The sequence below is a fragment of the Furipterus horrens genome, unplaced genomic scaffold (genome assembly GCF_987537825.1).
Source record: "Furipterus horrens unplaced genomic scaffold, mFurHor1.1.pri manual_scaffold_17, whole genome shotgun sequence".
In the NCBI taxonomy this organism is placed as follows: domain Eukaryota; kingdom Metazoa; phylum Chordata; class Mammalia; order Chiroptera; family Furipteridae; genus Furipterus; species Furipterus horrens.
The window spans coordinates 99857499-99882251 of record NW_028327187.1 but is presented as its reverse complement, the minus strand read 5'-3'; the positions used below and the strand labels follow the sequence as shown (position 1 = coordinate 99882251).

General features: G+C 37.6%; 1 protein-coding gene across 1 annotated transcript in view; it reads right to left on the bottom strand.

Annotated features, from left to right (window-relative positions):
- Positions 1 to 2860: 2860 nt before the first annotated feature.
- TAB3 (TGF-beta activated kinase 1 (MAP3K7) binding protein 3) overlaps positions 2861 to 24753 on the bottom strand; it is a 57587-nt gene continuing 35694 nt past the window's right edge. Inside the window, exons 3-8 of the mRNA XM_090264460.1 lie at positions 22865 to 24305; positions 21833 to 21993; positions 15785 to 15878; positions 12720 to 12803; positions 7541 to 7642; positions 2861 to 3470 (exon numbers count right to left, since the gene is read on the bottom strand). Of these exons, the coding sequence (XP_090120586.1) occupies positions 3322 to 3470; positions 7541 to 7642; positions 12720 to 12803; positions 15785 to 15878; positions 21833 to 21993; positions 22865 to 24305 (2031 nt within the window). The 3' untranslated portion in view covers positions 2861 to 3321. The remainder of the gene's footprint in view (positions 3471 to 7540; positions 7643 to 12719; positions 12804 to 15784; positions 15879 to 21832; positions 21994 to 22864; positions 24306 to 24753) is intronic.

The following is a 24753-nucleotide window of genomic DNA, read 5'->3' as shown; positions in this document are numbered from 1 at the left end:
TTTTCCCCTTCTCTACAGATATACAGACACACATTGTAACATGAACTCAAAGTCTGAGCAATGACTACAATATTAAAATAAATCAATATTAACTATAAAGGGACATCTTCACATTCCAGGATACATTGTTGATATTCTCAAAAGAACAATTTCCCTATGCCTTTATTTTCTTTTTGTTTATGCCATCAGACATTACAATTACCTTGAAAAATACCATATAAAACTTGAGTTGTCACAGAAACTTGGATACAAACCCTAGATAATTGGGACAAAGCAATGATAAAATTTAAGGAAATAATTAAAAAGTACTAAAATTGAGACCAGCTCCTTAAAAGTTATTAAACTTCTTATCACACATCCCATTTCTTTCAGGGAAATAAGCAAATTTGCAACACTTTCCCCACCATCATTAATCTGCTCTAAAACTACCTTTTTTACAATGCATTTCTTTGTTTCTTTAAAATTCCCTGCCTCTACCCTCTCCCAAACAAGGTCATTATCAATTTGAAACATTTACAATGCCTAGAAAGTTTCTGGGTCCTCTATTACCGCTATAAACAAAGATCTCCAAAATTCAGGGGACAATGTACTTTAACAAAATGGTAAATATACTTTCTGAAAACCCAGTTTACAAAAGTGAAATAATTTCAAATGTGTAAGTTAGGTCTGTGTGTTAGGAAAACAACACTTTTTAAACGAAACAAGAAGTGCACCAATTGATCCAAAGAGCATAGACACCCCTGAGCAGGCAGGCACGATCTGATTTGTATCCTACCATTTATGTGCCATTTGTCTGTACATATCAACCTGACTAGGAGATCCTTGTGAAAAGGCACCTTGAAAGCTGACTGAATTCTTAACTGGTCATAGGCAAGAAGTAGTGGATATAGAAGACACAGTGAAATGTATCTAATTTATCAGTGTCGAATGATTTTGCTTAGTTCAAAAACGGAATGCAGCCTATGGTGGCGTAGGAAATTGTGCACAACCAGAAATGAACACATACAAAGAAACTTCCTTCAAATCAATCTGATGCCTCACACACACCACCCTCTACACCTATCAGACTGGTTTCTCATTTTTCCTGGCGGATGAAAATAACTGACTGGATACATCACCAGAGAACTGGAACCATGCGTCTACTGTATGATAGCAGCGTGTAACCTGGTGCATGTTCATGCGATAGTTTTGAAGTCATCTACATGGTCTGAATAAAGCACCCAACTGTTTCCATACATGCTACTTTCATTTTCAGTTGACAACTGCCAACTTAATTGCTGCCACTTCAGCCTATCACTAAGAATACTGGTAAACCTTTAGCTAGAACACCAAGCAGTATATGTATTTTCCCCTAAATTGTTACTAAAGACCAATGGGGTCCACCATCACTAAAGAGATAGGAAACCATACAAAGGCACTGGCCTATTAGAGAACAACAGGACTGATAGTCAGGTACCAGAGACTGAGATACCAGTGTTACAAACGCCTTTAAAGAGCGCTGTTTGCAGGCCAATGCTTTTAAGTCCATCTGCTTTCTCACCGCTATTTTCACAGTTTTGCCACAGCTGTTGTATGAGAGATGTTTATCAGTGTGATTACACAGCCAGCTTTGGAGAGTGTGAAAGTATGATTTTGATGGAAAACTACGATGAGTTGTTATGCCTTTGGCTTCATTATGCTATTGAGTGCAGCTAATTTTTCCAGGTCTGCCAGAGCTAACTGCCAGATTAGAATACAATGGTAGCTTGAAGTGTGTGTTTGGGGCAGGGGCAGTGGATATTTCTAAAGTTATAACCTCAGGTTCAAAAATCCTTAAGGATTAGAAAACCTACCAACTTTATGGCTGTTTATATTTACCCAAGTAAGGGGAAGATTCTGAAATCCAATTCTCAACAGTGGTAGACCTTAATTAAATCTTATTAATAATTTTCCAGTGGTGCATTCTAGTGAATCACATAACTTTATATCTATTCAGTTATGCACACCCAGAAGTTCTAGTTTCACAAACAAGGAGTGCTTCAGTATCACGTTAACTACTTGAATAAACTCAGTGTTATTTCTGGATACAGTATGTTAAATCTGAAAAGTTCTTAGTTTCAAAGTCCTTTGTATTTACCTTTTTCTTAATCACATTTCTTGACTAGCCTTCTCTTCCTCCCCAAATAACAGTGTGCAACTTTATGATATCGGCCAACCGTAATTGCCCTCACTGGTTTATTAATGTATGTGCAAATAAATATTTATTGAACTAATGTTGATTTTCTTTCAGCTAAGTTAGGATTATGGCACAAAGTATTATCTGTGCTGTAAACATCATGAATTCCTCACAAAACTGAAAGGAAGGTGGGCGGGGGGGGGCACCCTATGCACTGCAAATATTTCTTGTAGAACCACAGCTGAGATCAAGATTTCCAAATGGATTTTGGAATGGTTTTACATTTGGCATATATTCACTGTGCTACTGGCAAAGCACAGTTTTACGAGAAGGTCATTCATAAAATCATACTTTTTAAGGACTTGTTATTTTTAAAACCAATGACCTAATAACAGCATGCAGTAACTTAGAAAATATATCTATTTACGTGGTGTAATTAGGTCTTAATTACCAGTGTTGATATAGCTTGATGAATCATTGTACAAGCAAAAGGGATCTCATCACCTCTGATTGTACTTTCGACAAAGGGCATACAATATGCCTAATTCCTGACTACTACAAATCACATTTTAAAGCATCTTGTTTGTGTGTTGGAAATTACCCCTGAAAAAAAAGCAGCAATTACAAATACCCTTGTTATTTTGTCCCTACCCCCCACCCCCACCCCAAATCATATTCTGAGTGCTTTTTCCTGTCCTTCTCTTCAGTAGGAAACAACAGGAAAAAGCCTGGGAGCCTTGGTTTTCCAGAGAGCTGTGACCAGGTAAGTCTGCTCTGGGGATTCACAGCTTGTCTGCAGAAACTGTAACATATCATACTATGATTCAAAGTTCTAGTTATAAAATAAGGGCCACTCAGCAGTAACTTGAACAAGTGGGATTCCACAGAAGAGTTCTTGACTTTTCTTTGTACATTCTTTGAGGAGTGAATCCTTTCCCAGTTTCAAGTATCCCTTTCTGTCTCTCACTCTGTACCGAGCTGAGTTAAGAAAGGGTAAGAAATGCTCCCCATTTTTCTTGTAGTGAGCACAGACGGCCACACTGCCATGTCTCCTCCCCTATGTCATCTGAAATGAAAAGGCTGCACAGATGAAGATCCCGCGGTTTCCTCCCCTTCTCACTGGCACGCGCAGCGTCACTGTCGGCCTGCGGCAGCCCCTCCTGAACTCAGGTGTAGCGGGGCATCTCGCATTGCTCACAGCGGTTCAGGGCTGGGTGGTTCAGGAAGGTGCAGCTGTCACAGTTCCAAGGGGCCCCTTCGTAGTCTTCGTCTCGGGACTGCGGCCGAGGACTCAGTGTGGAGGCAGGCAGGTGCTCTGAGGGAAGTTAGGGCAAACAGGAAGAAGAGAGATTGACCTTTTTCCAAGTATAATCCAAACTAGAATTCAAAACTGTCCATCTTCCCCCCAAAATCCCCAAGGGAGGTAGCTTCCCACCTGATCCAACGTGAAAGCCAGTCGGTAAACACAGCTACTGGAAATGCATTACCAAAGAGGAAGTTTATGATATATATCCTGCTTTGTTCTAAACGTTTCCTTTTTTGCTAGAAGACAGAAGTCCAGCACAGATTACTTTCCTAGCTCATTATCCAGAGTGGGCAGTTATTCCAGCCAGATGGAAAAAATGAAATGTCATATAGCATGTGCCATCTGCAGCCCTCTGTGACCCCGCCATGCTAGCCATACTACATTAACCTTCTGATTAAATGTGTGCCTTCTTCCAGGAGACCTTCAGTTTCATAACACAGTTTCCCCCCAGTATTGTAAAAAGATAAAGGCCAAGACCCTACAGTTAGTTTTTCATAGAGCTAAAGTCATTCAATATAAACAATTATCTTTTACTCTCAAATTCTTTCTTACCTATTAGTTTTTTTAAATGTCTATACTTGGCACTATAAAATGCTGGTAACCTTATGCTAGTGCTTGGGATTTTTTATTTTTTAAAAACTTTGAATCTTAACTCACAGTCTTCCTAGGTCCTCATTCTCTCTGGCCTTGTACTCAAAAAGGATCTTCGCTTCTAGAGTTAATATGTAAATCGTGCCTTTCAGGAACAGTCCCTACTGAAAGTGGAGTCAGTAATAGAGGCTTACAAGAGGCTAAAGATCTCCAGATGGAATTCACCCTGGAATCTGGAACAAGGTCAGGAGTCTGAAAATTCACCGTGAAACACAGGGAAATCCTCGCTGTCTACTGGGAATAAGATCATGATCTAAGGTAAGCAGCCTTCCTAAGCAAGTAATAAAAGAAACTGAGATGTGAGGAAGTTTTAATCAGTGACCACTTGAGGTTAGACATAGCTTCCACTGGAAGTTAATGAGCGGACTGTGGTTTACCAATTTATCTTTAGTGATGAATGGCTGGTGTGAACATTCACCAAGAGGTTAAGAGAACTGAGTGTGAAACCCTGAACCTTACCGCAGGCTTAAGGCTCAGGTTCAATCTGGAGGTGATCCTAGCTAGCCTCACAATGGAAGAGGAAACCATTGGGTTCTCCAGCCTATTCCTGTGACTGTAAAAAGGAGATAGGTGTTTCTCTGGCCTCAGCTGTCACTTTTAACTCCAATTATCACCCTTTAGTAGTTTTCTTCTTCTTTTTTTGTCTCATGGAGTAATAAAAAAAAGTACATTGTCAAAGCTTTCTGTTAGAGGGAAAATGTTCTACATGCCATTCATTTCCAGAAAAGACCCTCTCTCATATCATAATCTGCCATTTAAAAAAAGAACAAAATGCCCTGAAAACCAAACATTTATAATGTAAGTATTAATCACGGAGGGTTATAATGTAAGATGTTTAACCCTTAAACTGCTACATTCCATCTTTCTATGCTACCTCCAGGCGGAGCCTTCAGTTTTAGATGGTAGCAGTGCAAATGTTTAATATGAGAAGGTTTTTCAAATTTGCGTTTTCTCTAAACTACATAAACCTAACTAAATCCAGGATGCCTGGGGACCCTTTTCACTATTTAGTACTATACAGGAGGAATTTCTTTTTCCTCTACCTTTCTGAGTTCTTAACTGACACCCTCTCGTAATAAAAGACAGATAAACAAGAGAAAAACAAACAGGAGTTTAATAACATGTATACTTCACAGATAACATGGGAGAGACCCAGGAAAACTGAGTAACTCTTAATTAACACCTCCAGCTAAAGACAAAGAAAAAGAATTTAGGGGTGGGAAAGCCGGTAGTGAAAGGTAAGTACGGAAAGCACAGCAAACAAGGGTAAGGTCTGTGATGTAGATTTGGGTAGCTGTCTTTCTCCATAGCTGAAATTCTCTTGAGGTCGAGTCCCAGGAGACACCCATACAAATGGAGATGGCCTTTGTAAGTGTAAATGTCCCTCACAAAAGGGTAACTTCTGTTTTCAGGGCTTCTCTCCCACCTGCCGTTTCTCAAAATAGTTCTAATGCCAGAGGGGCATTTAATTTGGAAAAATAAAATCACTCCGAAGTAACATCTCAAAAAATATATTTAAAAGGCAACTAATTTAGAATTACTGTTGGTCCTAAAGACACTGCTCATTTCATCATAAGGAAGTACTGTTTAAAAAAAAGCATCTAAAACCCAAAATACATTTTAGATGTGTATTTTCATTTGACTTACAGGTGTTAAATCTTTATGGAATAGTTTACAAGTTAAGATATTTCAGGCCTCATGGGAAATAAAAACCAAAGAATAAGAGTATACACAATAAAAACTGAAGTAAATAGGTTTTTCCTTTAATAGGCTAAATTTCCATAAAATGACCATCCTCACAAATAGCACTTATCAATTTAATCGATACTGTTTGTATTACATAGTAAGTAGCCTACAGAAGACAAAATGCTTAAAAGGATGCAACTAAAATTTTCAAAAATTCTAAATATTTTCTAGTCTCAAAGGTAGCTATTATTTTTCCAATAAGGGGAATATGCCAATGGTAAAGAATTTGTATTTTCAACTACATTAAGTGTAATGTAGTTTCATGCTTGGCTTGTTCTTAGGTTGGGATCTTTCCACCTAGTTAATATAATATTAAGAAATATCAAGTAGAATATTTGTACAAACTCAAACATGTACAGTATTTTTAGAAACCTTTTCACTGAATCACAGGATAAAGTTCAAGAAGCATTATAAAACTGTTAGATGGGGTAGACAGCAAACCGAGGCAGGGAGGAGGAGGGAGACTGTCTCACCCGCTAACCCAGCAGCCCCGGGCCTGGTCTGATAATATTGCCAGGCGTTCCAACATCACAGGAAACACCATGCTAACACGGAGGAGGAAAGTCCTTAAAATTCTATGTATCTTTCCCAGATATAAGAAAGGCCGGAAAGGGCACACTGGGCCTAAAGGAAGAAGCCCATTAACACCTTTGGGTATTCACAGCCCCATCCCGGAAAGCTGGCACCACCTTTACCAGTCAATCAATATGTAACTTCTTCACCCTCCCCCATTCCGCCACTCATCCCACCAACTATGTAAGTCCTCAGGACAAAGGACTTGCTCTCTCTTGGCAGCCGGGCCTCGGGCCACCCCTGCCCTTGCCACCCTTGCTCTTGCCTTTCAACCCCACCTTAGCTAGGCCCGTTCTCTTCCGTGAGACCATATCACCAATAAACCCTGGGTGCTTGCATGATAATAGACTTCGCTGATCTGTAATTTGTTTACTGCGTTGGTGAGAAGAAATGAGTTTCTGGGAGTTTCTCCTATAACAAAACTTCAGTGAGAAGTAATGAAGTCCACAGCTTTCAAGTTATATTTACTTGGCCTTACTTTCTGGATATTATTATCTTAGAACAATCTGTCTAATATGGAGATCACTTGAAAAATGTGGCCACTTTGAACTGAGATGAACTGTAAGTGTAAAATATATACTAGATTTTGAAGAGTTATGATGAAATGAAGAATGTAGTCCTGACCAGCGTGACCCAGTGAGTTAGGTGTTGTCCCACAAACAAAGCAAAAGGTCTCCAGTTCAATTCCCAGTCTGGGCACATGCCTGGGTTGCAGTTTGGTCCCTGGTTGGGACAGGTATGAGAGGCAACCAATCGATGTTTCTCTCCCTCTCTTCCCCTCCTCTCTAAGAACAAATAAATCTTTTAAAAAACAAAGAATTAAAATAATTCACTAATAATTTATATTGATTTCATATTGAAATAACACTGTGCATGACTAAGGAAAATATATTAAGATTAATTTCACTTGTTTACTTTTTAAATGTATTTACTAGAATATTTTAAATTATGTATGCGGCTAACATTTCCATTGGACAGTGCAACCTTAGAAATTAAACTAGAGTAATTTTTTTAAGTAAAAAAAATATTGGCCTTTACGTATGATAACTCTACATGGGTTAACACATGCCTTCGAACATTCTGCACAAACTGAACACACAAGTACAAACCATCTGCAGCTGCTGCCTGGGTGTCATGGACGTCCGCCTGTACTTTCGAGGTCACGCTAATTCTTCGGGCTTTCCTCTCAATTGTGCACGGGTCTGATGAATCTGCATGAGAAGAAGCAAAGCCGGGAAGAAGGGATCAAGCTATTCATTTAGAAGAGCAGACAGGCTCACGGAAACCTCTCAGAGGTCATGCACAGTTGAGCGTTTACCGCTTCTGTCATCTCATGCTACCTTTAATTCTATGAGGGCAAGAGCCTATACAGAGCAGTGGCGCCTACAGCTTTTTCCACCCTCTCCAAATACATGGAATAAATGTCTTATTTCACCAGTTTGACACTTTTTAGTGGGTTAGGGAAACAAACAGTAATTAAATGTCAAAGTGAAAGCCAAATTTGGGATATTATACTTTAGCAATTCTCTGATTAAGCAATGGGTTGAAAGTAAACTGCCCATATAAGGCTAAACAAAGAATTTATTACAATAGTAATATTAAACTATAGCACTTTATAATTAAAGAACAATGGCAGTACTTGAAAAATCAGAACCTATTTAAAATAACACTATGTACTGACAATACATGCTCCCCAATCATTTCATAAATTCCAATTATCTACATGTGCAAAAGCTCCCAATATCTTGCTACAATATTGTGTCCATTAATTTATAGGTCATTAGTAACTAGTCCTCTGGAATAAGTAAAAATGAGAAATGGAAGGCTTCACATTAGTTGCCCTTAAGAACCAAAAACAGATTTTGCATTTTCTAACCAGTCCTTAACCCATAAGCAGTTACTTGAGACAACCCACCTTTGGAAACCAATGCTCCAGAAGCTTAAGTGTGGTGCCCAGGGCCCAGGGCACTCCATTATGAGAGTAAACAAGAGCAAATTCCTCCTTAGGCTCCAAAGACTAAAGTAAAGTTCTACTTCTTAGATTTGTAAAGCACTTCATGGCATCGCATACCTCCTTTCTTGCTGACCCTTAGTAACGTGTGTGTTTTACAGCACTGATCATCTCTAGTGCACAGACTGGGGCTTTCTGAACCAGCTGAGGAGCTTACACGCACACTATTGCTTACCTACAAAATCCAGTGCAAATTTTTGTCTCCCTTCTAATTCTCATTCTCTCTCTTTTAATGATCACACTTACTATTCAGACAATCAAATAAATGTCTGTATTCCACCTGGATTTCTAGTATGTAATTGTAATACTGTACCAGTAATTTAGTTTTTTGCTGAGTATTATTCCATGGTATGACTATATAAATTTGTTTATCCCTTCATCTTCTGATTGACATTTACATGTGGGATTTTAGCCACTCTGATGGGTGTGAGGTGGTATTTCAGGATTGTAATTTGCTTTTCCTCAATGTCTACTCAAATTGAGTATTTTCATGTGCTTATCGGCCTTTGTGAAGTGTCTGCTCAAATGTCTTGCCCTTTATTTAATTGGGCTTTTTATTACTGTCTAGTCTTTTATATATTCTTTTTCTTTTCTTAAGGATTTTATTTACTTTTAAAGAGAGAGAAGGGAGGGAGAAAGAGAGAGAAACATCAATGTGTGGTTGCCTCTCATGCGCCCCCAACTGGGGACCTGGCCCTCAACCCACGCTTGTGCCCTGACTGGGAATCAAACTGGCGACCCTTTGGTTAACAGGCTGGCGCTCAATACACTGAGCCACACCAACCAGGGCTATATATTCTTGATACCACTTCTTCACCAGATACATGTTTTGCAAATATTTCCTCCTAGTCTGTGGCTTGCCTTTTCACTTTCTTAATAGTGTCTCTTGATGAGCAGAAGGTTTCAATGAAGGCTAACTTATCCTTTTTTTTTTCTTCTTCTTCATTGCTCCCTGTGTCCTGTCTGAAAATATCTACATCTAAGTTGCAAAGATATCCTATGTTTTGTTCTGGAAGCTTTATAGTTTAGCTCTTACACTTAGGTGTATATGAACTATCTCAAATTTTGTGTATAGTATGATGTAAGGATCAAAATTTGTTTTTGTTTTTCTCCCCACATGGATATCCAGTTCTTCTAGCACTGGTTATCGAACAGACTTTTCCCTTCCCTTGGTTGCTTAGGTGCTTTTGTGAAAAATTTAATGACAGTGTTAGGGTCTACATCTGGGCTCTCTATTCTATTGCAATTACCCTTTTTCTTAACCCCCTGTGCCAGCGTAGCTTTATAGTAAGTCCTAAAGTTGGTTAGCATAATACTTCCAACTTCACTCTTCTTTTTGAGTTTTTTTGTTTGTTTTAATGTTCTAAGTCTTCTGCATTTCCACGCAAATTTCAGAACTGTCTTACTAATTTCTACCAAAAAAAGAGAAAAGCCTAGTGGAGTTACAATCAGTACTGCATTATATCTACAAATCAACATGGAAAGAATGGGTGCCTTAACAATATTGATTTAATCATGAATTTTACTCTATTTAGGTCTTTAATTTTCTTTTAGCAATGTTTTACAGTTGCCAATGTACATATCTGTGGTTAAATTTATTCATGTGTCACGTTTTTTGATGGTATTATGATTATATATTAGCAAACCACTGGAAAATGAAATGAAAAAGATAAAATATGATTTTTGTATACTAACCACATATCTCAAGACCTTGTTAAATTCACTTATCCTAATAGTTGTTTTTCAGTACCCTTAGATGTTCTTTGCAAATAAGCATGTCTCCTGCAACTGCTGCTGAATTGTCAGGTGCTGTTTTGTCAGCTGCATCCAGTGAAATGACCGTGTTTTTTCTCCTTTACTTGAATGTTGCATTCCTGAGCTAAACCCAACTTGGTCATGATGTATTATCTTTTTTATATATTGTAAATATTTTATGAAGGCTTTTTTGCTATTATGTCCATCAGTGATATTGATCTATAATTTTGTTTTCTTTTGGGGGCTGTGGGTAGGTAATTTCTTTATTGAGTTTTAGAATCAGGGTTCTGCCAGCTCCATTAAAAAAGAAATGGGAAAGCTTTCCTTTCCTTCCTCCTCTATTTTCTCAAAGAGTTCGTGTAAGACTGGTATTTATCTCATCCTTAAATGTTTGATAGTCTGGAGTTTTCTTTGTGGGAAAATTTTTGATAAAAGATTCAGTATCTTATAGATATATAGCTATTAGTATTTCCTATTTCATCTTGTTTTCAGTTTTGTAGGTTTTCTTTTCCAAGGAATGTGTCAATTTCATCTGAGGCATCCAGTTCATTGGCATAAAAATGTCCATCATATTCCCTTATTATTTTAATGGGTAACCCATTATGGTTATGGTACTTTGTGTTCTTTTTTTAAATCAGTTGACTTTAGAACTTATTTTGTTTATCTTTCAGAGATCAAAGTTTTAGCTTTGTTATTCCTGTTTTCTACCTCACTGGTTGTTCTTATCTTTCCTTTATTCTACTTTTCTAGTTGCTTAAGGTGGAATATTAAGGTGACTGATTTTAGATCTCCCTGTCTTATACTACTAGCATTTAAAGCTATAAATTTCCTTCTAAGCACTGCTTTAACACCTTCCCCAAAGAGAGGTCTAGCTTTGCCCCCAGCTCCTGGGAGATAACCTCTAAAATCTTGAAGTTTCCCGAGTGACAGAAGTTTCTTTGTTATTTATGGTGGGCCCTTCAGATCATACCTGAGAGTTTATGCTAGTGAGGTGGCTCCAAGTGGACATACTACCCATTTCTTGCCAACTTGAACCTGTTTCCAGGTAACAAATTTTCAATGCATTCCCTTAAATAGAGTTGTTCCTCCATGACAGCCCTTGAATCAATTAACTGAAGTTTATCTGTTGGATTACCAGTAAGTAGACACTGAAGCAAAATCAAATTTTAAGATTCATATTATTAGCCCTGGCTGGTATGGCTGAGTGGATTGAGTGCTGGCATGCGAACTAAAAGGTTACTAGTTTGATTCCCAATCAGGGCACATGCTTCAGTTGCAGGCAACTGATTGATGTTTCTCTCCCTCTCTTTCTCCTTCCCTTACCCTGCCTCTAAAAATATAGATTCATGTATTATTAATCCAAACGGTTAAAGTAATCAATGATATATAACCCAGTGACTTTCACCTTGAAGCTGTATGTAAGGTTGCCATAGTGCCAAATCTGGTACTTGGCAGTCATCCACTGAAATTCTTTTTTGTGCCATTTTTAGAAATTAGTAGGCTATTTTCAATGCACATCAGATGAACATCCATGGTAGTATTAAACAATAAAAAGAACAATAGACGACTATGTTGCAACCTATAAATGAAATACTTAAAACACTGAGCTTTAAAATAATTTAAGTAATTTAGGTCAGGTAATATTATTTAGGCAGAATTTATACATTCTCTGATTAATAATTCTGATGAGATTTTAAAATGTTACACCCTTAGGTAATATTTTTTAAAGTAAGACATTCCAAAAAATGTCTTCATGATCATTCTATTTTGAGTTGCTTTTAAAGCCTTAAGGATTAAGATCTGAAATGCATACTTTAGCTCAGTCCTGAGAATTATATTTATAAACTAACATGGACCATTAATAAGAATGAGGCAGAAATTTAAATTCAATGACTCATTTAAATTTAATTCAAATTAATTTTTTAAGATACTAAAAATTCCAATTAAACATTTGGTACATAAAAATAAGATTTGATACCTTTAATATTACATGAAAATGATTTAACAATTATCCAAAAGCGGTTCCTCCAAATTTTGGATTTATGTAGGATGTTATTATGCTCACCTGTTGAGTACATAAGGATTCTTTTATGGCCTGTCAAATACCTGTAATCTTAGATCTATGCAGATCAAACTTTCCATTCTAACCCAAGACCTTTAAAATTCTCATTATTTTGTAAGAAGTACCATTTAAGGTTATAGTTTTTACAGTGCTGGGTAAATTTTAACTATATGGTGTAATATGGTTTCAACTTGAATAAATATAATAAATTAATAAATATAATAAATTATGTATCCTATTTAATTATCTTTGACAATAATTCTAGGAGTTAATTTTAGTGCTTTTTTAGAAATTAAAGTTTCGAGACATTTTATTATTGCCATAGTAACATCAATATGGTAACTTCCTATGCTGAACAAGTTAATGAATATCTAGTACAAATTCTTTCAGCTGTAAATGTGAATTCCCAAAGAATTTTCACATTTGTCTGTACTGATGTTTGTGACATTTCCCTACTCACCTTTTTTAGATGGCTTGGGTGGTGCCACTGGGCCAGGTTCTAGGTTGTCATAAAAATTATTCATGGCTTTTGGATCAAAGTTTCCTATAAAAAAAATAATAAAACCACCACACAGTTAGAGTTTTTTCTCCTGTTACTTGAAATTTTTGTTAAGGAAAATATGGAAAGAAAACATGTAAGGGAAACTTTTCCAGGATTTCAAAACTCATTTTATTATCCTACTCTCCTCCCACTGAAATTATTTTATTGTTGTGAGAAAAGACCCAAGCAAACTAACACACCAATGTCTATCTGCTGTGTGCCTAAAGGAATATTTTTCTTACTGTAAAGCTAGTCTCTTTAGGCAGAATTAAGCATGTGGCACATTTAGGGGAGGTAAATGGAGGAGAGAAATGAAAGCTGAACTGTTTTCTCTTTGTTTTGATTTTAGTGAACAAACCAGAAGAAAGATTTCAATGGTGAAAGCTCAATTCCTTATCTTTCATAATTTACCTTAATAGTCAATCTATTGTAAATTCAACTATCAAAGAACCCATATATATACATTTACAAAAAATTTTCAGGTGTTATGGTATCAGCAGCTCATGGATTCCTATTTTCAAGAAAAGGAGAATCTTAAATGTCACCTCCAGACTTATCAGTGATGAAAGATGATACAGTGCCAATCTCTGAGAATTTTGTCTTGGCACAAAATTATCACCTCTCCTAAAAAATTCACTCTCTGATCTAGTGTCTATCTCAGCCCCTTCTCCTGCCAGGACTCCTCCCGGGTCAGTTTTGATCCAGGGCCGGCTTTTGGTCCTACCTTCACTTCTGTGAACCTATCACTGCAATCTCCTCGTTCTGCCCAATGCCAATTAAGCTGTAAAACTAACTGTACCCATGCTTATTTCCAGAGGATGTTATATGCCATTGATAAATTTCAAACGTATTGAATCGCCTGATTTCCAGACATATTTTTCCCAACAAAAGTTTTCCTCACCAAAACCAACAATAAAGCTGCTTTTCAGCAAATCATGTACTGATTTGCATCTAATCTAAATGTCTCCCAAATGTCTAGATTCGTTCTCTCACCTAAAAGTTTAGATTGGAAATTCATAAAAATTTTTTCCAGAGCATGGAAGAGTAGAGATTTAGAAATGCTTAAGCATCAAAAAGAGCTCTATGTTGCCCAATGGAGACCAGAAACAGCTCTTGACTTATAAAATCTTAATGGTGGATTCACTTGCAGGTCCTATTACAAATGCTTTTATCCATTTGTGTATGCTATATTAAGATATTTTCTGAAATAATTCCTATGACTGCTCATGAAAGCCACAATGCTATTTGATATATTAATTGGATCTTTTTATGCTTTAAAATGCTGCATATGTATTTTTTCAATTACTTAAGTTACAGCTGATGTTCTAATTTCTAGATCCCATTAGGTTACTATACATATCCAAAACCAAATGTTTGTTTTGCTTCAAAGAACACAAAAGCGGGGGGAAAAAAAAGGCAGGGGGAATCTATGCTGTCTTCTACTATAGTAGCAATAGTTTGAATAGCCCTTACATTATGCACAGTAACTCTCATAGCTTAAAGCTAGTAGGCTGTAGAGTAACGAGGCTTCTGAAAATAACTTTAAGGGCATCTAACTAGGTCCTTCAACTTTCACATTCAAATTTACTCCTATTCAGATAGTTTCACGTCTTTTTATGTTCCCCTGTTTCTACTATTTAACGTTGCCTAAAAAATGGCAATGGAGTAATTTTATATGTACCTCTTAAAATACAGTAGAAGCTCTCTTAGCTGCCACAATTAACAACAGTAAGGTGGGGGCTGATTAAAACATGGAATTGTTAAGAAAAACTACATGTCAACTTTAATGTAACAAAACACATAGACATGGCAATATTTTAATGTTGGACCAAGACCTTTCCTTTACCTGTCTGTTGTCTTTCTTACATAAACTACACCCATGATGAGCTAAAGCATGATGGGGAAACTGTTTCTGCAAAGGGAGATTATAAACACTTGAGGCATTGTGGATCTCTAACAGTCTCTATTGCAAAGCCTACTGAAGCACAAAAGCAGTCCAAGGCAATATGTAAACAAGTGGGCGTGGCTGTTACATTAAAACTTTATTTAAAAAAAACAAGCAGCAGGCTAGTTTGCTGAATACCGATCTACACTTTGTTTTCATTTGTTCAGAATGGAGCAAGAAAGATACTGTAAGGGAATTTAATTTGAGGACAGAATCCTCTTAGATTTTTAATTTCCCCCTTAACCCTTCAGTTGCTTTCACCCATATCTAATTCACAGTCCCTATTTGATTTGCCTTTTAGTCTTTAAAACGGTTTTGCCTTTGATTTTGATAGGAAAAGCAGCTTTTCCTAACTTCATGTCAGGTTACTAACCGGCCTAAACAGGTTCAGGAACAGGCACAAGTGAGTCTTGGTAAGCAGACAATTCCAACAGTACATGGACATGCCAGAACGCAGGATCCTATCAGGACTGCGCAGTGGCTGTGGGCTCTGTCAGTACATTTTGCAGAGGAAATGAAGAACATCTCTACCCTGATAAGCTGGGTAAATGAAAGTTAAGAGAGCTTCTACTGTAGCGTACCTCTATTAAAAAAACCTCCTGAAAATTCTAAGGTACAGGTCAATGTTTTTATGTAACAGATAACTTATAAAAAATTGCCATATGGAATTTACTTTAAAACCTGAAATCTGATATTCTGATTTGGGATCCCTATTTTTACAAATATTTTAGATGACTCACATAATATGAACCTACTAAGTTTTAGAATTAAAACCTGTAATTTACAGTAAATTACTAAGAGGATAAATGCAGAGTAACAACACAGAATGGTCTTAATGATGACATTACCGAAGTAAAACTATTTTTTGATCCCCAATCTGATCCATGACCATGGGGTGGAAGGATCTCTTTTATCAGGATTGTAATCATATAATGGATAAAAACTCCCTCTTAAGTCTACGAAACCAAAATGATTGCTATTTAAGCAGCTTAAAACACCACACTATTACTTATGGTTTACCAAATAATCAATTCTATACCTCTAGATTGAAGGAGGTCAACTTCTTTCAGTGTACAGTCAACATTTATCTGGAGCTGTCTGTTCATGCTTCTCAATCTTGTCATTTCCTCAGGCTAGTAAAAAAGGACCCAAAATAGCAATTGTGGGAAAGTCATTATCAAGCCCAACATTTAAGAACTGCTATTCATGTTAATAGTTCTGATAGGTTATTACCAAGAATATGGCCTTAGTCCATAACAGGGCATGTTTAGTAAGTCCTATGCATTATATTTTTCAAGGAATAGTCAGAGAAAATGGGGACATCAGTACAGCCACCTATAAACAAAATCTGCATATAATGTGGTGGGCTAAAATACTAGACTGTTCTATCACACAAAATACTACCATTTTAATCACAGAGCACTGAGAATATTTTATTTCTATGTTTTCAAGGTAAGGGAAGCTATAAGTATGAACCTTTTAAACAAGCAACATCCATTATTTCAGTCTTGTCCAGGATGGTTAAAATTACAACAGTATTAATATTAATTAACACTTACTGAGTGACAGGCACTGTGTTCACCAGAATTCTCTCATTCTTTCCTTAAAACACTCTTTCAAGGTAAGTACAAATATCACTCCCAATTTATATATGAGGAACCTGAGTCAGGCACAGGTTATATAATTTCCCCAAGGTTATAAAAGAGACAGGATTTCTATCTAAAAGTCTTCTTTACAGAGAATCAATTAATCTAGTACATGAAAATCTCAGGAATAAATGGATTCCATTTTTCTTCCAACTTTGTTTCCATCTGCCCCAACCTTCCCAGCTGAGCCTACTCCTTAGTCCTTTCAGGGCGTACACAAGACAGTGAAATGTGAAGAGAACCCTAGTCTTCAGTTAAATAAACCTTTTCGGAAGCCTTGATTTCCCCATACATTCTGAATTCCTTATGTACAGGGAAAAAGTTAGGGTTTAGACTCCAGAGGTATGGGTACTATAGCTTTCAGCATAGCCTAGACATTAACTCAGTTTCTAAGTAAAAGTAAAAGATAAAAATCTGCTATGGTAGGAAGACAAAATAAAAGCCCATTCTGTTAAAAAAACATATAGTTTGCTAAAAACCAAATACTGCGTTATTATAAGAGTGAAAAAAAATGAGCGAAAAGGGTTATTTTAATTCATAATAATGCAAGATGTTATGCTGTTAGGAGGCATTACTAGAACAACTGGGGAAGCCCACTAAATTAAAGTTTAAAACAAGGCCCTGACTGGTGTGGCTCAGTGGGTTGGGTGCTGTCTCACAAAGCAAAAGGTCTCTGGTTTGATCCCCCCATCAGGGCACAGGCCTGGGTTGCAGGCCAGGTCCCCAGTTGGGGCACATGTGAGAGGCAAGCTATCGATGTTTCTCTCCCTCCCCTCTTCCACTCTCTCTAAAAATAAAAATAAATTTTTTTTTTTAAGTTTAAAACCAGTGCTATAACAGGCAAAATAGAATAAGAGTTACAATCCCTTAGAATGCCAGGGGAACATAAAAATCATTTAGAAATATTTATTAGGGATTGCTTTTGTTTTCTCATTCCTATGGGAAACCATGTGACATTAACATGTGAAGTGCTTATACCTTGTCTACCAGGCAATATTAAGACTTTATCTTTAGATAAAGTACTTGTTCAAGGATGTCAAAGAGTGATGGTATCTTACTAGGAATATGTGAAATAACCTATTTTCTTTGTAGAATCACATCAGGAAAGTCAAACACCTGAAGAAGCTGATCATTCCTATATACTGAGGTAGGGGGAATGTCTCAGTCATGGCATCCCTGAATAATGAAGCTCTGTAACTATGAAGATATTACAATATACTTGACTACTGCACATTTGCTTATAACAATTTCCAAAGATTGTAGAACCACTGGACCTAATAGTTTTATTTGTAAGATCCCTATGTCCTTTTTCATAGCTTCTGATTGAGGGGAAAAAGCTATTTCTGAGAGTTACTACCATTTATCAAAAAGTGCAGTTTTTCATGGAGAAGGGGTTTCAAGAGTGGCTGTGTGTAATTTAGTTATTTGTAAACTACCAGGATGTTATACTCGGCATTTCAAAGTGAAAAACTAAACATTTTTAAAAAGGTGACAGAAATACTTTAAGTCAATGCTTTCAGCACTTTAAGAAGACCACTGATGTTCTTTGGTGGCTTGGTCCCAATTATGCATCTGGGACTCAAAGCGGTGGGTTAATCAAAAAACCCAATTAGTGAGAACAAAATGAATGGGAGGAAATACTTTGGGATGGGGTAACTGGCAGATCTCTCTGCCTATTAAAATTCTATGTATCCTTCAAGGTTTAACTTAAATTTCCCCCTCCTCCATGAAATTGTCTCATCTTTGAACCCTACCAGCAAAAACTAACATTTCTATCTCCGAACTCCGCAGGCATTTGATATCACTACCATTCAGTTGGCCAGCACTTCTGATTTACTGCCTTACATTATTTCTCTCTCTCTCTCTCTCTCTCTCTCTCTCTCTCTCTCTCTCTCTCTCTCTCTCTCACACACACACACACACACACACATTCCTAGAAAAAGACGACATCTACCCTTGCCTTCAATACAATGCTTTGCAAATAGGAGATTGAGAAAAACTATGGTGGTTGTGCTTCTTACACTTTTTCCCTCCTTAGTTCCTCTAGGTTTCTGCAATTGTACACCAGCTGGTCACAAATATGCACCCCAGTCTCATTAGGCACACTTCTAACCAATTTTTCATTCACTGCTATGTAAGAAAAAGAAATAAATGTTTGAAAACCTGAAGGTAGCAGTATATGCTCAGTACCAAAAAGTCAATTCTCTATTACATAATCTACACGAGTGGGACAATGATAGGGATAGCCATTTAATGAGCAGCTACAACATGCCAGGCACTTTATATTCAGTACATTGTCTCTTGATCTTGACAAAAATATTAAAATGTACTTGTTATAATTCCTTTTCCTAGTTAGGGAAAAATCAACTGCAGAGAAGGTAGATATAACCAGTGAGAGCCAGAACTGTTCTTGCTCCAGAGCCTATGCGGGCACTCTTTCAACTACGTCATGGTGCCTCAAATGAGCCTCTATAAACAAAAAGGGAATTCTGACAAAATCCTTTGTGTTCTGATTCATTTCCTACGTGTAACATACCCTTGTGTTATGCGTATTCCTAAAGTTAAGAGGAAATCATTTTTACAAAATGCTTCAGATTTGTCTACGTACCTCAAGCAGATTTTTCCAGTTTCTTGTGACCAACCTTTAATTTATAAGAATCTGTTTGGCATTATTTATTGTTTAATTGTTATTACTTAGGCCTAACAAAAATCCCATGAGATGAGTACTCACATATATTACAGATAAGAAAACAAGCAGAGAGAAGGTTTCTTATCCAAGGATACAAGAGTGACATGAGATCAGCAGGAGGATTCGAATTCACACCTTAATCAAGAGCTCACTGTCTTAACCACAATTGTCCCTCAGCGGTGCATTCCTAATAGTCCTCCATTTTACTCTGGGCCTAGCAGCAGAAACACATGGGAATCACATGCTCAAATTTCTCATTTCTTAAATATTGCCACCCACACAAGCTATCAATGTCTGAAGCTGGATGATGGCTACATGGCAGTTCATTAATACTGTTCTAGGAGAAACTGCCAGAAACTCTGTTTTTCTTGAGTCTATTATCGTGCAAGCAAACAGGGTTTATTGGTGATATGTTCTCATGGAACAGAACGGGCCTTTGCCGAGGTAGGGGGAGAAGGGCAAGAGCAAGGGTGGCCTGGGGGTGGGCAGGTGGCCAGGGAGAGCAAGCCCTTCGTTCTGAGGACTTACAGAGTTGGTGGGATGGGGGAGGGTGAAGAAGTTACACACTGATCAACAGGTAAAGGTGGTGCTAGCTTTCCAGGACCGGGGTGTGAATCCACAAAGGTATTAATGGGCTTCTTCCTGTAGACAAACGTCCCTCTTTTTATAAAGAAGTCTCATCAATAAAAGCTCTCAACTGAAATGTGGGTTTTGTGAAGCACTAAGTAACCTACACTACCTTGCATTAGACAATTCTGTACTTCTGGCTACAAAAAACCAATAGGGCTTTATTCAACAGGGACTATCACATGGAGAGGTTGCTAATCAAAGCTTGTATGGTTGTGCTAGAGAAAATAACTTCTAAGAAAATTTGTTTCTGCCCTACAAGTAACTAAAGGACTCCCAGTGCCCAACCACCATAGGTGGTCTTCCATGAGTTACATTCTTCACTATCTCCCCTCACCAGACGATTCAATAAAAGATTTTCATGTGAGCCCTGGCTGGTGGGGCTCAGTGGACTGAGCATAGGCCTGGGAACGGACAGGGTGTCATTCCATTCCCTGTCAGGGCACACGCCTGGATTGCAGGCCAGGTCCCTGGTTGGGGGTGTGCAACAGGTGACCGATTGATGTTTTCCTCCCTCCTTTCCCCTCTTTCTAAAAAAATAAACAAAAATAAAAAATTAAATAAAGATTTCAATTGAGAAAAAAGTGAGGCAGAAATACCACTTTTCCAAGTGTTTTCAATACTAGGGAAAAAAATTCCCTAAGTTATCTTTTCAGAAATACCCTCTTGGTTCCCCATGACCAGAATAAAGGTCAAACACCTCAATTTAGGTCTAAGCCCCATTCCACCTGTGCACATTAATTAACCTGCCAAGTCATCAGAAATCTCAGTTTCAGTGAGGGAACTGTAGTTGAAGTCAAGACAGACTTTCAGCAGGCAACAAGTCTTTATTATTTATCACCTCATGTTCTTTTCTCTCTAAAATGCCTTCCCCTTTCCTCTCTACTGATACAGCAGTATTAATACTGTTTAGGGCAGTGGGTTCTTGCCCTTTTTTTCCTTCAGTCTAATAATAACCTTATGAAAATCAAATGAAAACTATGGACCTGCTTCCCATATAAATATACATATGAAATTCTGCATATAATTTCAGGCATTCACAGATCTCCTTTGAAGCCACGAACCTCAGTTAAAAAACTTGTCTGTGGGGCCATAGTTGCAGACATGCTATCTGCAGGAGGCCTGATACATGCTGACTTCTCTAAGCTTGTAAACTCTGAGAGACAGAGATTACCCTTGGTTTACAGAAAGAAATGAGGAATGGCTCTGAAGAGGTACAGATTGAGTTGAGCCCTGAACAACAAACAAGATTTGTAAGTGCAGAGCTTTAGAATGGCATTTCAGCAGGAGGAATGTGAGAGAGCAGAGAAATGCACTGAGATACAGAAACTAGTTGACATATGAGTTCTCTTATCACTAACTGTGAGCATACTGAGTGCTTACCCCACTGTATTATCTGCTGGTGGATCTACTGTACTTCTCCCACTAAGCACTTAGCATTGGACCATATTCACTGTAAAATACACTCACTGACTGAATAAATGTTAATAGGCAAAATGATAGGTGATTGGATCGGAGAAAGTTTGTGCTGTCACAAGATTTTACAGACTTGTTTCAACATTTGCATAATTGTTTAAGATATTTATTAAATATTAAAAACATGTTAAAAATGTATTATCCAAATCTTTTCATTAGAGCAGTTCCTGTTAGGGCTGTTGTCAATACTGTTATCTTAGCTTCTACAAGTATTTACACTTAACAAAATTGCTCTGTCTTAAAATACTCTATAGTCAACACTCCCAAAATTCGTATTAATTTTGCTCATGTGAATTAACATACTTAGAAAAATAATTTTTGAATGTTTGGAAATATATATAATATGCTGAGAAGAATATATGAATACTTGAGGACAATTTATAAAAGATTTGCTCAGGGTGAACTTTTCATTTCTATTTTGATAGAGAGCAATTTACTGTAAATGAGACCTGTGCCTTGATTATAATGGTCAGTATCTGAAAATATCAATGAGCCTCTGGAATTTATACATGTGAAAAAACAAAGTATCAAATTATTTTGACGAGAATTATTGAAGGCAAGTCTTTCATCCATTGTTTAAAAACAAAAACACGGCCAGAAACAGAACACCCCCACCTTCCTATCCAACATGTCCCAACAGATCACTCACCGTTGGAATTGGAGTGGTGCAGCTCACCCTTCTGAGCCGTCTCTGCATCAGGTCATGCTCCATACCGTTCACTTCAGCCTTCAACCGCTCTAGCTCCTCTTTCTCAAGTTTCAATTGCTTTGCTAACCTCTCCATCCTTGCTCGCTGATGTAACAACAAGGCTATAGCATTACAGATAAAGTCATTGCAGAGAATAACATTGAACGAGTGATCGGAAATTTCTATATGCATTGCTAATGTATAAAATACCTGTAAGAAACCCTGCCGTTCAACTTGAGTTGGTGTTTACTTTCATGTCTCTCTGATGCTATTCTGCCTCCATATCTGTTTTAATTTAGCTTGTAACTACTGCCAAAATGACATCATCTATGTTACTCTTGTTCTGCAATCCTTAAGTTTCCCTAACATTCTCCTTAACTATGCCTTTTTGAAACAGGCTCAATACCAGGTATATTGAATTATAATCAATTACTTTAGTGTTCACTAAACTCTCAGATGCCTTAATCTGAGTAGACTATTTAAAGTATCTATTCTTTATATTTAGTTAATCTACTTTTAACTATCTAACAATGTTCTTCATTATCAATCCAACATCTTACAAATAAACATTTATAAATATCATTGCATACTTCAAGCCATCCTCTTTGAGAAAAGATTCAAATTCTTTCACCATGATAAACTGTAGTCTGCCCTTTATGAATCTTTTTCCTACTCTGTAGTTTGTATTTATGACAATATAAATTTCACTTATCTACATTATTTTTATCCCAATGACTGTTCTTACTGAAAAAAAGAAGTCTTATTAGGTCACTAGTGCATGCTTACATTTTCATATTTTAAAAGAAGCTCTGTAGATGATGCTCAAGCACTAACCCTATTCTTAATAGCAATGCTATTGCTCAATATTTATTGAATATTACTACTAAACATTTAACTAAAACTAAATAGCTAATATAAATTATTTCATTTTGAATAGGAAGTTGCCACCCCACCACAAAGATTAAATTTCATTAAAGGGCTTTATTTAATTACCTTGTGTATAGGCATAATCATCCGATCCAGAACTAGAGCTCCTGTGATATTTATGGCTTCCTTTTTCTCCCCCAGAGCCTGGTATCACTGAAATAGGCTGAATAGGTTCTGGGGCTGCAGAATGTTCTTCTTGGTCCACTAAGTTTAAGATATTTTCAGTTGTTGCTCGGCCCACGGTAATTTTGAAAACTGTAGTTGGGTTTGGCATCACCCGAGGAGATGGTGATGGAGCGCATGAAGGTCCAGCTGGCTGTGTATAGGTAATATACACAGGATTAACACTAAATGGAGGTTTTGGTTGACTGGCTATGCCTCTTGAAGGAGAACATGAAGGTGGAGTGGTGGCTGTGTAGAGCGAGTGCTGATTCCGTGGAGATGGCTGATTACTGATAGGTGAAGGACTCCTTTGAGAGGGCTCAACTGTAATTTCAATCTTCTTCATGGATCCTTTGGGTAAGTTAGTTGTTGTATATGGGAAATAAGCTACTGCATGATTTCCCTGTTTGTGATAGCTAGGAAGTCCTTGCTGATAGATATGGGGTGGAGTAGTTGAAGGACTAGGTGGCAAGAAGACGTGGGAACTCGGGTGGCCCAGCTGGGAAGGCTGCACTTGATGCTGTGGAGAGCTGAAGGGTGAAGTACACTGAGAAGGAGGTGGCGAATGGTAAGTTGGCTGAGGGATCTGTTGTTGTTTGGGAGAATACTGAGAAGGTTGATAGTTCTGCTGATGTGGGTAAACGGGTAAAGGACGTTGGCTGTAATGAGACACTGGGCCCTGGGGTGAGGGCTGCCATGGCGTACTCTGAGGAGTTTGTCTTCCTGATGAACTCTGAGATGTCTGTCTAATATAAATAGAACCAGGAGACCCATAGATATTGCTTGGAATTTGTGGAAGAATTTGTAAAGCTCTTGGTACAGTCTGTCCAGAAGGGAGGTTTTGGGATACTGTAACAGTAATTGGATTTGTACTATACCGAGGTATGTGCATGTATGAAGGAGGTGGCGGCGGCGGTGGTGAAGGCCCTTGCATAGCAGACGGATTCATTCCTGTTTGCATGGGAGATGGCTGTTGAGGTGGCTGTGAAGGAGGAGTAGCTGCACTTCTGTTGTGTTCATTCATAAAAAACGGATTGTAGCTCGGAGTATGAGCCACAAGAGCTGGAGCCGAATGTGGTTCCTGAACTAAACATATCAGCTGTTTACCCGCTGCATGCTGTGGATCAATATGTCCATCACTTGAGCTATGTACCAGTGTTCGACCACCATTAAGTTGGGCTCCATCTGCTGGGTGGTAGCTACTAGGAGAATGGATACCCAAGTTAATATGCAAAAGGCGATTTCTATTCATCCTGTTGTCATCAGGACTATGGTATTCCATATATAAGTATTTGCTACTCTCCTGGGAAAGGGCTCGGCAACAGGCTTCAAGGTTGTTGTTATTCTAGGGGAGAAAAATGGTAAAAGTCACACTGGCAAGATTAACAAATCCTAAAAAAGTCAAACTTTGAGAGTTATGCAAATATGACTGTCATAGAATAAGCAGAGAACAATATTTTAAGTACAAAATGCTTCATGGTCATCTATCCTGAAAAGGAGATCTCAAACAATTTATATTTTAAAGACATTTAGCTCACATAACTAGTACTACCGCTACTGCTACTGCTACAGAAATATAAAGTACCTACTAATGAACATTGTGACTCAAGCCAAACTTTTCTGACTCCAAATCCAGGACTCATTTTATACTTGCTGCATCTCAACAAATTAAAATGTTGGGCTAATCTTGGATTCACCATAATTGCTGCAATATACAAGTATAAGTAATAGCCAGCATTAATATTTAAACTGATAAACATGAAAATAATCATGCTTTAGTTTCTAAAGCTACT